This window comes from Pongo abelii, chromosome 19 (assembly GCF_028885655.2).
Source record: "Pongo abelii isolate AG06213 chromosome 19, NHGRI_mPonAbe1-v2.0_pri, whole genome shotgun sequence".
Lineage (NCBI taxonomy): Eukaryota > Metazoa > Chordata > Mammalia > Primates > Hominidae > Pongo > Pongo abelii.
The window spans coordinates 98,121,745-98,137,514 of NC_072004.2; the positions used below are offsets into that span (position 1 = coordinate 98,121,745).

Below are 15,770 nucleotides of genomic sequence, written 5' to 3' on the forward strand. Positions count from 1 at the left end.
CCAGGATCTCTTGAGGATCTCTCAAGGCTAGTCTGGACAATATAGTGAGACCTTCATCTCTACAAAACTTTTCTTTGTTCAATTAGCCAGGCCTGGTGGTGTGCACTTGGAGTCCAGCTACTGGGGAAACACGGGGGAGGATCACTTGAGCCCAGTAGGTGGAGGCTGCAGTGAGCTATGACTGCACCACTGCACTCCAGCCTGGGCAACAGAGCAAGACACCGTTTCCAAAAAAAAAGAAAAGAAAAGAAAAATTGGGCAAAAGATCTGAAAAAAACACTTCACCAAAGAGAATACGAGGATGGTATATGAGCACAGGAAATGCAAATTAAAATTACAATAAAATACTGGCCAGGCGCAGCAGCTAACCCCTGTAATCCCAGCACTTTAGGAGGCCGAGGCAGGTGGATCACCTGAAGTCAGGAGTTCGAGACCACCCTGGCCAACGTGGTGAAACCCTGTCTCTACTAAAAATACAAAAATTAGCTGGGTGTAGTAGCAGGCACCTGTAATCCCAGCTACTCGGGAGGCTGAGGCAGGAGAATCACTTGAACCCGGGAGGCAGGGGTTGCAGTGAGCCAAGATCGCGCCTTTGCACTCTAGCCTGGGTGAGAGAGAGAGACTCTGTCTCAAAAAAAAAAAAAAAAAAAAAAAAAAATTACAATGAGATACCACTGCACACCTATGAGTGGCTAACATTTAAAAAAACAAAACCAAAGAATGTTGACAATTGAAACACTCACACACTGCTGACAGGGATGCAAACGGTGTGGTCAGTGTGGAAAAGGGTTTGGCAGTTTCTTGTAAAGTTAGTCATTCATTTATCATATGACCCAGCAACTCCACCCCTGGATATTTTACCCAAGTGAAATAAAAACAAGTTTGCACAAAAACGAGTACATAAACGTGTACAGTGGCTTTCTTCATAGATCGCCAAAAGCTGGAAATCACCCAAACCCTCCTCAGAGGGTGGGTGGGTGACGGACTGTGGTTCATCTCTACTGTCCCACAATCAAAAGCAATGAGCTCTTGGCGCACCTGACAAGTCAGATGGCCTCAGAGGCTCAGGGCTGCTGAGTGACGGGAGCCAGGCTCAAAGGCCTCTGGGATGCAGGCACATCGGAGGCTGAGGAGCTGGGGCTGGGGAGGGGTTGCCTACAAAGAGGCTGCGGAAACTTCTGCATGGTGGAGGTGTTCTCCATCCTGACTGTGATGGTGATCACACAACTGTCTTTGTCAAAACTCAAGAAGGGGCCAGGCATGGTGGCCCACGCCTGTAATCCTAGAACTCTGGGAGGTCGAGGCGGGCGGATCACCTGAGGTCAGGAGTTCGAGACCAGCCTGGCCAATATGGCAAAACCCCATCTCTACTAAAAATAGAAAAATTACCCGGGCGTGGTGGCGGGCACCTATAATCCCAGCTACTCAGGAGGCTGAGGCAGGAGAATTGCTTGAATCCAAAGGCAGGGGTTGCAGTGAGCCGAGATCACGCCATTGCACTCCAGCCTGGGTGACAAGAGTGAAACTCTGTCTCAAAAAAGGAAAAAAAAAAAACTCAAGAAGGCAGAAATTTTACTGTAAGCAAACTATATCTCAATAAAACCAGAGAGGAAGCGGGAGAGGAAAGGAATGGGGAGGGGGCGGGAGGAGGGAGGGGGAGGGAGGGGGAGGGAGGGGAAGGGAGGGGGAGGGAGGGGGAAGGAGGGGGAGGGGGGAGGGAGGGGGGCGGGAGGAGGGAGGGGGCGGGAGGGGGAGGGGGAAATGGGCCAGAAGGGAAAAGGAGGATGGGGAGGGAGGAGGAGGAGAAACACCGTGGAAAGAGACAGCACACGCAGTGGTTCTCAAATGTGGCCGTGCACTTAAATGCACATTCCTGGGGCCTCCTTAGAGTCACCAACTCCTTCGCCGCACACAGGGACAAAGCTTCAGTGCTCCAACGCCAAGCATGGACGACCGGCAGAATGAGCTATGTAGCCCGTAGGGTCCCACGGAGACAGCCCAGCAGTGAAACACTCAGATGGGGCGGGCCCCAGGCACCCAGCCTGCCTCCGGGGCAGGTCCTAGGGGCCCATCCAGGGCCCCAGCCAACAGGAGCGAACAGGGCCAGGGGCTCCAGTGCTGAAACTCCAAGAAGAGGGGACCCACAGGGTCCCTGGGTGCCCAGCTCTTCCTTCATGAGAATGAAACTGTCCTCTCAGGTTTCACCATCTATCTATACTGGGTTGAAGTGTCCCCCAAAGGCTCACATTCACCCAGAACTTCAGAATGTGACCTGATTTGGAAACAGGATCTCTTCTCCTCTTTTTTTTTTTTGAGACGGAGTCTCGCCCGGTCACCCAGGCTGGAGTGTGATGGTGCAATCTCAGCTCACTGCAACCTCCGCCTCCTGGATTCAAACGATTCTCCTACCTCAGCCTCCCAAGTAGCTGGGATTACAGGCGCCCACCACCACACCCAGCCAATTTTTGTATTTTTAGTAGAGACGGGGTTTCACCATGTTGGCCAGGCTGGTCTCGAACTGCTAACCTCGTGATCTGCCTGCCTCAGACTCCCAAAGTGCTGGGATTACAGGCATGAGCCACCGCACCCAGCCTTCTTTTTTTTGTTTTTTGAGACAAAGTCTCACTCTGTCATCCAGGCTGGAGGCTGGAGTGCAGTGGCACGATCTCAGCTCACTGAAACCTCCACCTCCCGGGTTCAAGTGATTCTCCTGCCTCAGCCTCCTAAGTAGCTGAGATTACAGGCACCTGCCATCACACCCAGCTAATTTTTGTATTTTTAGTAGAGATGGGATTTCACCATGTTGGCCAGGCTGGTCTCGAACTCCTGATCTCAAGTGATCCACCTGCCTCGGCCTCCGAAAGTGATGGGATTATAGGCATGAGCCACTGTGCCTGGCCAAGGGTCTTTTCAGATGTAATCAAGTTAAGATGAGGTCATACTGAGTTAGGTGGACCCTAAATCCAATGGCTAGTGTTCTTATAAGCACAGAGAGATTTGGGGACACAGACACCCAGGAGAGAAGGCTCTGTGATGACAGACAGCAGGGACTGCAACGGTGCTGCCACGGAATGCTGAGGGCTGCCAGCAGCACCCCAGAAGTTGGGGGAGTCAGGAAGGGTCTCTGCTTAGAGCCTGCCGAGGGAGCATGGCCCAGGCAACACCTTCATTCTGGGCTTCTGGTCTCTAGAACTGTGAGAGAGTAAATCTCTGTTTCAATTTGTCCAAAAACCCCTTCACTCGGCAGCTCTTTTCCATTAGTCACAGCAGCCCATCCAAAAGCCACTTCACTCAGCAGCTCTGGAGCCCCCCACCTTCCTCCACGCTCCTCCCGTCCAGTGCTGGGGGGAAGGGTGCTCAGAGCTCAGGGGCGTGGAAGACCCTCCCGTCCAGTGCCGGGGGGAAGGGTGCTCAGAGCTCAGGGGTGTGGAAGACCCTCCCGTCCAGTGCTGGGGGGAAGGATGCTCAGAGCTCAGGGGCGTCGAAGACCCTCCCGTCCAGTGCTGGGGGGAAGGATGCTCAGAGCTCAGGGGCGTGGAAGACTCTCCTGTCCAGTGCTGGGGGGAAGGGTGCTCAGAGGTCAAGGGCATGGAAGACTCTTGTTTGTGGGCCCCTCCCACACCCCCAATGATGCCCAGATCTGATGATGCTGGCCTCTGTGTCTCTCCAACGTCAAACCAACACGACGGGATTTGAACCCGCGAGTGTACTACAGCGTTCTCTCCTCAAACATACATGGCATCCTGGGCTGGAAGAAACAGACTTTATTTCCAGAAGGATGTTATTAATCTAAGAGAAAATTTCATACTCTTCATACTTATCTATTTACTCTTTCTTATTAAGATAATAACTTCTGGCCTTATGTATTAGGGTCACTAGAGTTTAATATGTATATTTACGCCTCTGTAAACTTGTTTTTACTTTTATTTTTAGTCAAACAAAATGCCAGTTCTATCACAAGTCACAAATATAAATAACACACCAGTTGATTCAAATTCATGAGCAAACTTCGCTGAGTCACATTTCGGGGAGGGTAATTAATTAATTATCAGCTGCAAGAGGTCGGGATACATAACCCACATAAAGTAAAAACAGCCTGAGGCTCATTCCTAGCTGAGAAAACCCCAAGATCTGTTACAATGGCCTTGTTGTTCTCCACTGACAGCTTTCTGGGGCTCTCTCTCCAGGACATGGCCGCCAGCTTCTGTGAGAGGTGCTGGCATCCTCGGAGAGACTGAGAAGTGAAGCACAGGGTTCCCGGATAACCAGCTCTCCTGACTGGCTGCCGATCACGCAGGGCAGGTGCCTTCAAGACTTTACGCCTCCAGCCAGGCGCGGTGGCTCATGCCTGTAATCTCAACACTTTGGGAAGCCAAGGCAGGAGGATCGCTTGAGCCCAGAAATTCAAGACAAGCCTGGGTGGCATAGCAAGACCCTCTCTCTACTAAAAATAAAATAATTAGCCGGGCATGGTGGCATGCACCTATAGTCCCAGCCAACTGTGGGGCTGAGGTGAGAGGACTGCTTGAGCCCAGGAGGTCAAAGCTCCATTAAGCTGTGATCGCACCACTGCACTCCAGCCTGGGCAATAAGCCAGACCTGCTTTCAAAAAAGACTTTACATCCCTGAAAGTTTTTGTTTCCTGGTGCTGAGCGTCCATCAGTCCATCCTTCTCTCTGCCAGCTGGGGCCCAAAACACACTAAGTCACCATCACGCCCAGCTAATTTTTAAACTTTCTGTAGAGATGAGGTTTCCCTATGTTTCCCAGGCTGGTCTGAACTCCTGAGCTCAAGCGATCCCAAAGTGCTGGGATTATAGGCGTGAGCCACCATGCCTGGCCCTCATGACCACTTTTAAAAATTGTTTTGGGCCGGGCGCGGTGGCTCACGCCTGTGATCCCAGCACTTTGGGAGGCCGAGGCGGGTAGATCACGAGGTCAGGAGTTCGAGACCAGCCTGACCAACATGGTGAAACCCCATCTCCATTAAAAATACCAAAAAATTAGCCAGGCATGGTGGCAGGCGCCTGTAATCCCAGCTACTCAGGAGGCTGAGGCAGAAGAAGTGCTTGAAGCTGGGAGGCGGAGGGTGCAGTGAGCTGAGAACACGCCACAGCACTCCAGCTGGGTGACAAAGCGAGACTCCGTCTCAAAAATAAATAAATAAATAAACAAACAGTTTTGTTTGGGCCGGGTGTGGTGGCTCACGCCTGTAATCCCAGCACTTTGGGAGGCCGTGGCAGGTGGATCACCTGAGGTCAGGAGTTCGAGACCAGCCTGGCCAACATAGTGAAACCCCGTCTTTACTAAAAATACAAAAATTAGCCGGGCATGGTGGTGCATGCCTGTAATCCCAGCTACTCAGGACACTGAGGCAGGAAAATTGCTTGAACCCAGGAGGCAGAGGTTGCAGTGAGCCAAGTCCAGCCTGAGCAACAGAGTGAGACTCTGTCTCAAAAAAAATTTAAAAATTGTTTTGTTTGATAAAGTCTAGATCTCTAATATTTTTATGCCCAAGGCCTTTGGATGCTGTTGCTCTTTTCAGGTTTTGTGTGTATAGAGCTAATTAAGCTGAAGAATCCTGGGAATAATGTTTAAAATAAAGGTTAAAAACATCTCGGAATGTGAACAGTACCCACAGCCAGCACATACCAGCTGATTCCACTGTTGCCTCTGACGCCCCTTGCCGCTGTCTTCACTCCAAATGCACCCAGCGCGGAGCAGCCTGCACTCCTGGGGCAGGAGGAGCAGTGAGCAGGTGCGGCTGGCAGGATGAGGCAGGACTGCGGGTCTGCCTGCTCCAGCGGCGTCCACTCTGCACCACGGCGGTGCCTGGTGCCAGGCTGGTGGACAGCCTGGTGACAGGGGACTCAGGGGCGATGGGTAGGCTGCCAGTCCCCAGAGCTGACCCTCTCTCTGCCTGGAGAAACCTGGCTGGCTTGTTTTGAGCCTCTCCCAGCCCGTCACTGGAAATCAGGTTCACCTGGGGCTGGGGTTCCAGAAGTAACGGGTCATCAGGGCAGGGAGAGGACCCTGCAGGACACAGGCGAGTTGCGGCCGAATTGAGGGCTTCTAATGGGAAAACTTGATACAATGCAATGGTGTTATTTTCAAACGCATAGAAACATTTATGACGCAATTTTTAAAACGCAATGTATTTTAAAAATTAATTTGCTCACAAGTGGTACCACAGGAGATAAAGAAGTAGAAAACTGGCTGGATGCGGTGGCTCACACCTGTAATCCCAGCACTTTTGGAGGCCAAGGCGGGTGGATCACGAGGTCAGGAGTTCAAGATCAGCCTGGGCAAGACAGTGAAACCCCGTCTCCACTAAAAATACAAAAAACTAGCTGGATGTGGTGGTGGGCGCCTGTAATCCCAGCTACTCAGGAGGCTGAGGCAGGAGAATCGCTTGAACCCAGGAGGTGGAGGTTGCAGTGAACCGAGATCGTGCCACTGCACTCCAGCCTGGGCGACAGAGCAAAACTTCATCTCAAAAAAAAAAAAGAAGTAGAAAACCATCTCCTCCTTAAGGATTGCACTATAAAGAAGCAGGATAAAATATGATTTGACTTTCAGTTCAAACTTGAAAGTGATGACTTTAAAAACCGTGTTTTAAATCTCGAGGTGGTTGCCAAGGGAAACCAGAAGAGTAGCTGTATCAAGCGGCATATCTACCTCTGTCTGCAGAATTAGAGGGAGCATGGAGTGTGCATGCGTGTCCAGGGGAGCAGAGAGTGTGCACATGTGTCCAGGGGAAGATCTGCAGAATGGGAGGGAGCACGGAGTGTGCACACGTGTCCCCGGGGACCAGAGAGTGTGCACATGTATCCAGAAGATCTGCAGAATTGGAGGGAGATGGAGTGTGCACACATGTTCCCGGGGAGCAGAGAGTGTGCACACGTGTCCAGGGGAAGATCTGCAGAATTGGAGGGAGATGGAGTGTGCACATGTGTCCCCGGGGGAAGACCTGCAGAATCGGAGGGAGCACGGAGTGTGCACACGTGTCCCCGGGGAGCAGAGAGTGTGCACGTGTGTCCAGGGGAAGATCTGCAGAATTGGAGGAAGCACGGAGTGTGCACGTGTGTTCCCGGGGAGCAGAGTGTGCACGTGTGTCCAGGGGAAGATCTGCAGAATCGGAGGGAGATGGAGTATGCACGTGTGCCCCAGAGGAGCATGGAGTGGGCACGCGTGTCCCAGGGGAACATCTGTCCAAGGTAAAGAGGAAGGAGCAAACCCCAGCAACTGTGTCACTTTCCGTAACGGAGGCTCTGATGCTCCTCTCCGGGAAGAAAAGCTCCCTCAGTGGAGCCTTCTCCCAACATTAAACATTGGAAACAGAGGGGAGGGCCAGGCCCTGCACCTGCACCCCGGTGCGTCCACGTACTGTGTAGTCTTGAGGGAGTGGCTCAGCCTCTCTGGGCCTCACAACATAACCTCTCTCAAGATGATTCCCCCTCTCAGTAAGTGAGGGTTATTATTATTAGCTCTTAGCAAAAATGAAACTAAGAAAGAACAATGGGACTTTCATGCTGGGAAAAGGACACTGAAGAAACAGCCAGGAGAAAGGATTGGAGAAGACAATGAGGGCCTCATGCTGGGGAAAAGGGTGGGAGGCAAGACGTGGTGGCATCTGGTGTAGTTAATCCCCCTCCCTCCCTGTCACTAATAAACATGTGCTGGTGGCATCTGGTGTAGTTAATCCACCCCCCTCCCTGTCACCAATAAACATGTGCAAAAGGCTGGGCATGCTGGCTCATGCCTGTAATCCCAGCTACTCGGGAGGCCAAGGCGGGCGGATCACCTGAGGTCAGGAGTTTGAGACCAGCCTGACCAACATGGTGAAACCCTTGTCTCTACTAAAAATACAAAAATTAGCTGGGCACATTACACCTGTAATCCCAGCTACTCGGGGGGCTGAGGCAGGAGAATCACTTGAGCCCAGGAGGCAGAGATTGCAGTGAGCCGATGTGGCAACATTGCACTCCAGCCAGGGCGACAGAGTGAGACTCTGTCTCAAAAAACAAACAAACAAAAAAATGTGCAAAAGGCAGAAAACTCAGCACTCAGAGAAGGGACACAATCCGGTGTTGGAAACACCAGCTGGGATGGCAGAAAGGCAGGGCCCTGCTGTGCCCCGACCATATCCTGGGCCAGCCTGGTGACGCCTTCCTTCTACCCCTGCCTGGAGAGAAATGGAACTTCCAAGGGGAAAGAGCCTGAACCGGGGACCCAGCTGCCAGACGGAAACGGGGTCCAGGCCACCAGGAAACAGGGGTACCAGCGTGTGTGAAGTGTGCTGCAGAACAGAAGACATTTCCCTGGGTAACCGGCAGAGCAGTGAGGTCCGCATGGTCCATGGACTCAGGTGACAGGCAGAGCAGTGGGGTCTGTAAGGTCTGTGAACTCAGGTGACAGGCAGAGCAGTGGGGTCTACACGGTCCGTGGACTCAGGTAACAGGCAGAGCAGTGGGGTCCGCACGGTCCGTGGACTCAGGTGACAGGCAGAGCAGTGGGGTCCGCACGGTCCGTGGACTCAGGTGACAGGCAGAGCAGTGGGGTCCGCACGGTCCGTGGACTCAGGTGACAGGCAGAGCAGTGGGGTCCGCAGGGTCCGTGGACTCAGGTGACAGGCAGAGCAGTGGGGTCCGCAGGGTCCGTGGACTCAGGTGACAGGCAGAGCAGTGGGGTCCGCACGGTCCGTGGACTCAGGTGACAGGCAGAGCAGTGGGGGTCCGCACGGTCTGTGGACTCAGGTGACAGGCAGAGCAGTGGGGTCCGCACGGTCTGTGGACTCAGGTGACAGGCAGAGCAGTGGGGTCCGCACGGTCCGTGGACTCAGGTTGCCGACAGGGTCCAGGATCCAAGAACTCCACCCTCCAACTACAGACTGAGAGGAAGACAAATGCCCAGGAGGGAGAATCCAGGCCTCGCTGACTGTATCAGAGCAAAGGGAACACCTGGGCACAGCTGCCTGAGCAAGGACAAGATGCACCTGACTGCCCTGGCCAGCACAGGGCACGTCCATCCACAGAAGACAGAGTCTGCCCCGGGGCACACACACGAGAGACAGGCGGGCCAACGGTGCAGACCCAGACCCACAAGCGGGCTCCGGGCTGAGACAACGGTGGCCGTGCAATGCAGGGTGGGGGTGGGGGGCATCCAACTGAAAAAAGTGCGTCTTGATCCCTGCCTCAGGCCTCACCCCAGCTGGAGGCAGCCATTCATGTCAAAGGTAAAACGATGCTTGTAGACAACATTTTTTTTTATCTGGGAGCAGCAAAGTTTTGTTAAACAGGACCCAAAGTCCTAACCACAAAACACTGATAATTTGGATTATGTTAAAATTAAGAGCTTCTGTTCATCCAAAAATACTATTGAAGGAGTGGAAAGGTAACGTGCAGATGAGAGTGGATATCCAGGATCACACAGCCGACAAAGGACTCACAGCCAGAATCTATATTTTAAACACTCCTAGCAATCATTGAAAGAAATTCAACCTAAATGAAAAAACAGACACAAGATGGGCATTTTTCTTCTTTCTCTTTCTTTTTTTTTTTTGGAGACAGAGTCTCACTCTGTTGCCCAGGCTGGTGTGTGATCTCAGCTCACTGCAACCTCCGCCTCCCGGGTTCAAGTGCTTCTCCTGCCTCAGTCTCCCGAGTAGCTGGGACTACAGGCGCCCGCCACCACACCTGGCTATTTTTTTTTGTATTTTTAGTAGAGACGGGGTTTCACCAAGTTAGCCAGGCTGGTCTCGAACTCCTGACCTCTGGTGATCCACTCGCCTCGGCCTCTGAAAGTGCTGGGATTGCAGGTGTGAGCCACCAGGCCAGGCCGACTTGGGCATTTTTCAAAAGAGGAATTTTGCATAGACGTATGACAAAGTGCTCAATTAGTCATCAGAGAAATGCAAACTACACACCACAGAAGGACAGAGACAGCCCCGTGCTGGGAGGGAAGGTGACACAGCCGGGCCTCTGGCTTTGCTGGTGGGAGCACCAAGTGAAAAATGCTTTGGGAGAATCTACTACAGGGAAACCTGTGCGGACATTTGCATGCCTGATACCCAGCGATTCACACGCATAGGTAACTTTCAACACAAACGCAAAGGATATGTACCAGGAATGTTCATGGCAGAACAAGCCATAATAGTCAGAAAACTGAAACCACCCAAATGCCCGTCACCCGCAGGATGGAGAATAAATCATGGTAGAGTCACAAAAGGGATGTCACACACCATGAGAATTAACACCCCACAGACTCACACAACATGGGAGAGTCTCATTCACATAACGGGGGCCAGAGACACAGTCACATAAGTGCATATAGGCCAGGCGCGGTGGCTCACGCCTGTAATCCCAGCACTTTGGGAGGCCGAGGCAGGCGGATCACCCGAGGTCAGGAGTTCCAGACCATCCTGGCTAACAAAGTGAAACCCCGTCTCTACTAAAAATACAAAAATTAGCCAGGCATGGTGGCACACACCTGTAGTCCCAGCTACTCGGGAGGCTGAGACAGGAGAATTTCTTGAACCTGGGAGGCAGAGGTTGCAGTGAGCTGAGATCGCACCACTGCATTCCAGCCTGGGCAACAGAGCGAGACTCCATCTCAAAAATAAAAAAAAAAAAAAGGAAAACTCCAAAACTAAGAGAAAATTAGGAGATGAAAATAATATCTTTACTAAACTAATCAATAAGTTAGAAACAGCTAGAACAGTTTACTGAAATCAAAATTACCAACAAATAGGAAAGGCATAAGATAATCAGAAAAATTCAGGCCGTGCACTGTGGCTCACACCTGTAATCCCAGCACTTTGGGAGGCTGAGCCGGGCAGATCACCTGAGGTTAGGAGTTCGAGACCACCCTGGCCAACATGGTGAAACTCCGTCTCTACTAAAAATACAAAAACAAATTAGCCCAGCGTGGTGGCAGGCACCTGTAATCCCAGTTACCTGGGAGGTTGAAGCAGGAGAATCACTTGAACCTGGGAGGTGGAGGTTGCAGTGAGCTGAGATCACACCACTGCACTCCAACCTGGGCAACAGATTGAGACTACATTTAAGAAAAAAAAAAAAAATATATATATATATATATACACACACACACACACACACACACACACACACACACCTGGAAACTCAAAGAATACATGCACACTAAAAGTTTAACACAAAACATTCAACTCTGAGACATGGTCTGGTTAAGCAGAAGAACTATGAGACAAAAAGAAAGAATTCCTCAGAAATTCATGAAGGGAAGGACACGCCTCCACAAGGGGAAAAATCAGCCGACCTCAGGCTTCCCCGCAGCACATGTGAGCCAGGGGATGGTGGAACGACAGCTGCAAAGTGTTGGGGAAGAAAATAAACCTAAGAGTATTATACCCAGCCAAGATATCTCTATATTGTTCAAAGATAAAGACCACGGGCAGACATTCTCAGACACAAAAAAAACACTCAGGAAATACTCGAGTCCTTCTGAAAAAATGACTGATAATGAAATCTAGCTGATTAAGAGGGACAGCACAATGAACAGACACAGAAATGGTAAAAGGACTTTGGTGAGCACTGACTGTATTTAAATGTTGAATTGATACTAAATTCTTGCGGGCACTACAGCCACAATACAGAAGCAAGGGCTATAAACCTGGACAATATAAAAATAACAGCCTGGGCTACAAAACTCAGGAGGAATTGGGTGGAGGCAAATGGAGTGTGGAGTTACGAACGCCCTCATCTTTCTTTCTTTCTTTTTTTTTTTGAGACGGAGTCTCTGTCGCTGGGCTGGAGTGCAATGGTGCGATCTCAGCTCACTTCACCCTCCACTTCCTGGGTTCCAGCGATTCTCCTGCCTCAGTCTCCCGAGTAGCTGGGATTACAGGCACGTGGCACCATGCCCAGCTAATTTTTGTATTTTTAGTAGAGATAGGGTTTCGCCATGTTGGCCAGGCTGGTCTCAAACTCCTGACCTCATGACCTGCCCACCTCGGCCTCCCCAAGTGCTGGGATTACAGCTGTGAGCCACTGCGCCCGGCTGCCCTCACTTTTCAATAACAAGCACCTGTACTGTTTCTCAGTGAAACATGTCATTAAAAAAAAAAAAACCATGGCCAGGTGCTGTGGCTCAGGCCTATAATCTCAGCATTTGAGGAGGCCAAAACAGGAGGATGGCTTGAACCCAGGAGGGTCAAGGCTGCAGTGATCTGCAGTCACACCACTGCACGCCAGCCTGGGCGACAGAAAAGACCCTGTCTCTGAAAAAATCAAAAACAAAACATAATGATCTCAACTTCTTACTATTTTTCAGAACACCTTTTCTTAACTCTAAAACAAATATTTGGTAAATCAAAAACCTGCAAGGGTTCACCCATGATATCAGTTTTTTTCTACAGCAGCTCATGCCAAGTAGACAACAAAGCTCTTGATAGGATTTTTTTTTTTTTAAGACAGAGTTTCGCTCTTATTGCCCAGGCTGGAGTACAATGGTGCGATCTCGGCTCACTGCAACCTCCGCCTACCGGGCTCAAGCAATTCTCCTGCCTCAGCCTCCCGAGTAGCTGGGATTACAGGCATGTGACACCACGCTCAGCTAATTTTGTATTTATAGTAGAGACAGGGTTTCTCCATGTTGATTAGGCTGGTCTCGAACCCCTGACCTCAGGTGATCCGCCCGCCTTGGCCTCCCAAAGTTGGGATTACAGGTGTGAGCCACTGCCCCCGGCCCGGGTGCGAGGTGTATTTTTAGCCTAAATCCTCCCTCGGTGTCAAGGGAAAGCCTTTATTACAAAGCATTGGTCCATGGTTTTGGGTCGTCCTCAGTTCAGCATGTAGCAACCAAAAGTCATGCAGCAGAAGCATCCCTGAGCCTCCGTTCAAACCAACCAGAAGGAAGTTTCACAAACATTCTGCGCGTGGCCCTTCTCAGACACGCCCCACGGCACTCACCTTCAATCAAACTCAACACTGTCAACCGTCTGCTCCCCCAAAACACGCACAGCTCTTAAAGCGCCACATTCGTCTGGGAGTACACTTTGTTGGGTGCTTTATTCCTGTAGCTCTGGCAGGGTTCATCCCTCACTGAGCCCAGACCCCGAGGGCACCGTGCGGACAAAGCCCTGTCCTCCAGGCGCTCAATCTCCAGCCCTGTCCTCCAGGCGCTCAATCTCCAGGGCAGCGCTGGCCCGCGAACTTTGCCACAGCGACATCCGAACTATCTGGAAATGTGACTAATGGAAGCTTTTTGTTCTCTTTCCTTCTAATTACACTTCCACAGCCACACGTGGCTCATGGCATCCTACTGGACACCACGGTCCTAAAGACCTGCCACCAAGCGGGAAGGGGGGTAGGACATGCGGGGGCAGCAGTGCCTGGGAACAGGTAGAGACGCAGGCTCCCCTCCTGCCCCACGGAGCACACTCTGCACCCACCGGCTGCCAGAGACTCCCCCGCGTGCTGCAGTTTCAAGAGGCCTCCGGGTGCTGGTCGGGAGCCCAAGCCCATCTCAGCTGCTCCCCCAAACTCTGCCCATTTCTCACCCCCTCCCCTAAGCTGAGGTGTGGCCGGGCACCTGAGTCCCACCCCACGCTCCACAGTCTCAGGCCGCCCCCTCCAGCCGTGCCACACTCCCTTAGTGCCCACGCCGCCTGCCTGGAGCTGCCCTTAGGGGATAGCCTGCACCCTCTACCGAGCAGCCTCAGATCCCGCTTCCTCCCACCCTCTCCCGCAAAGTTCATCTCTGGCAGGACCCTGGACCTGGGGCTTCCCAGACCCTTCCCAGGCCCCAGAGCTGACAGGTCCTTCCCACTAAGACTCCATCTCCACGCCCGGCTGCCCTCCTCCGCCCAGGACCCAGAGCAGGTCTCTGTTGGAAGTGTGGGTTCAGCCCCGAGGCGCGGCAGGAAGGTGGGCACAGGCGGGGCTCCTTCCACAGCCTCAGGGTCGGCCTTGTCCAGGCTGTTCCAGGGATGCGGGTGGGTGAAGGCCCCGCCTGCTCCTCACTCCCAGCCGAGGTGTTCGCCTTTGCGCGTTCCCCCTTCTCCTGGGTTCCTGCCCCCGCCTTTCTTTCCCCGGAGCCGTCCACCCCCTCGCCGGGCGCCGGCTTTCAAGCCTCAAACTTGGGGGATCCCCGGGCTGCCTGCCTGGGAGCTCTGGGCGCTCCGGCCTCCCCTCGCCCTGGAACCCCCTCTCCGGCCGCTGTCGTGGGGGTCCCCTCTTCCGCACGCGAGTCACCTGTGTTCCTTCCTCTCCCCCGGACACGCGGGACCCCTGGCCTCGGGACCGGACCCTGGTCTCCCCTCCCCTCCGACCCACGCGCAGACCCAGCCCCTGGGCACCTGCTCGCCGCGCTCCGCCCCAGGCGCCCCGGAGCTCGCGTCCCCTCCCGCCCCTCCTGTTCCCGCGACCGAACGCGCACGTGCGGACTCGAGTCCTCCCCGGGTCCCCACAGCGGCGGCCCCAGGTCGGGAGGAGCCCAGCGCCCGGCCCAGCCGCGGGCTCCCGCTGCGCGCAGACTGCGGAGAAGGATGGAGACTGCGCCGCGGGGGCCTCGAGCGGAACCGGGGGTGCAACAGGGACGCCGCCGCACGAGGGCCAGGGCCGGGCGGAGAAAGGCCCGCCCGCGAACCGCGCTCCGCCTCAGCCCCGCGCCCCCGGACCCGGACTCCTACCCTCCCCGGCCACGCGCCCCGGCCTCTTCCCGACCCCCGCCCGGTCTCGCGCCCCCGGACCCGGACCCCCATCCGCACCCCCTCCCCAGCCCCGCGCCCCTCCCCGGCCCCGCGTCCGCACCCCGACACGCCCTCCGCCCGCGCTCACCCGCCGGGTGGCCGTACGGGGACTCGGCCGCGCCGTCCTGCAGGCTCGCCAGGATCTCGCCCTTGCCCACGTCGCTGTCGCCCACCAGCAAGAACTTGAGCAGAAAGTCGTAGGCCCGGACGGGGCTGCCCAGGGCGCTCATCGTGCCGGCCCGGCGCCTCCACCCATGCCCGGCCTGCGGGGCTGAGCGCAGAGGCGGCGGCCCGGCCCCGAGAGGCGCCGCGCGGGCCCCGAGTCCTTGCTCGCCGCCGGCCCCGCCCCGCCGCCCAGCGCTGACAGCGCGCAGCCCCGCCCGGCCCCGCCATTGGTGGGCCGCAGTTGCTAGGGCAGCTGCGCGCTTTCATTGGCGTGGTTGTCCGTCCATCTTACTCTCGTCACCGCCTCCGGGCTGACGCCCACCCGCCCCTCCTGAAAGGTCGCTGTCGCCACAGCCAATGGAGGCCCGGAGACGGGGCAGGGGCGGAGCCAGAACAAGCAGGAGGCGGGGACTCTGCTTCCGCAGCCAATGGCGGGGCGGGGTGGGGGCGAGCAGGGGGTGGGGCCGGGTGTTTACACTCTCGCGTGCGCCCGTGAGCGCCACCAACTCGCTCCCACGGTCGTCGGGTCTGCACGCCCCGAGTCGGGAGGGGCGAGGGGCGGTGCAGGGTCCCAGCGTGGGGCCTCCCCACCTGCCCACCAGGGAGACCTCGGGCGCCGGGCCGGGTGGGGCTCGGGGTCGGTCCAGTTCGCGGACGCGGCCGGAAGGCCCCCGCAGGCCGCCTCGCCGCAGGAGTCCCTGTCGCCGTAGAATACAGGCTCGCGGTCTCTCCCGACGGTTCATCCAGGGCCTCGTCCTTGCCCCATTTACGCGGCGTGCCTGAATGCCTGTGTGTGCACATGCGCCTGTGTACGTGTGCATGTGTTCGTGTGTGTGCATGTCTGCGTGTGCATGTGTGCCTCTGCAGGTGTTTGCACA

The 15,770-nt window shown here is 54.6% G+C and overlaps 1 protein-coding gene across 1 annotated transcript in view; it reads right to left on the bottom strand.

Moving 5' to 3' along the window:
• The window catches only part of RAB40B (RAB40B, member RAS oncogene family), a 38,956-nt gene extending 23,890 nt beyond the window's left edge, over positions 1-15,066 (bottom strand). Inside the window, exon 1 of the mRNA XM_002827990.6 lies at positions 14,816-15,066. Within this exon, the coding sequence (XP_002828036.2) occupies positions 14,816-14,957 (142 nt within the window). The 5' untranslated portion in view covers positions 14,958-15,066. The remainder of the gene's footprint in view (positions 1-14,815) is intronic.
• Between the last annotated feature and the right edge of the window lie 704 nt (positions 15,067-15,770).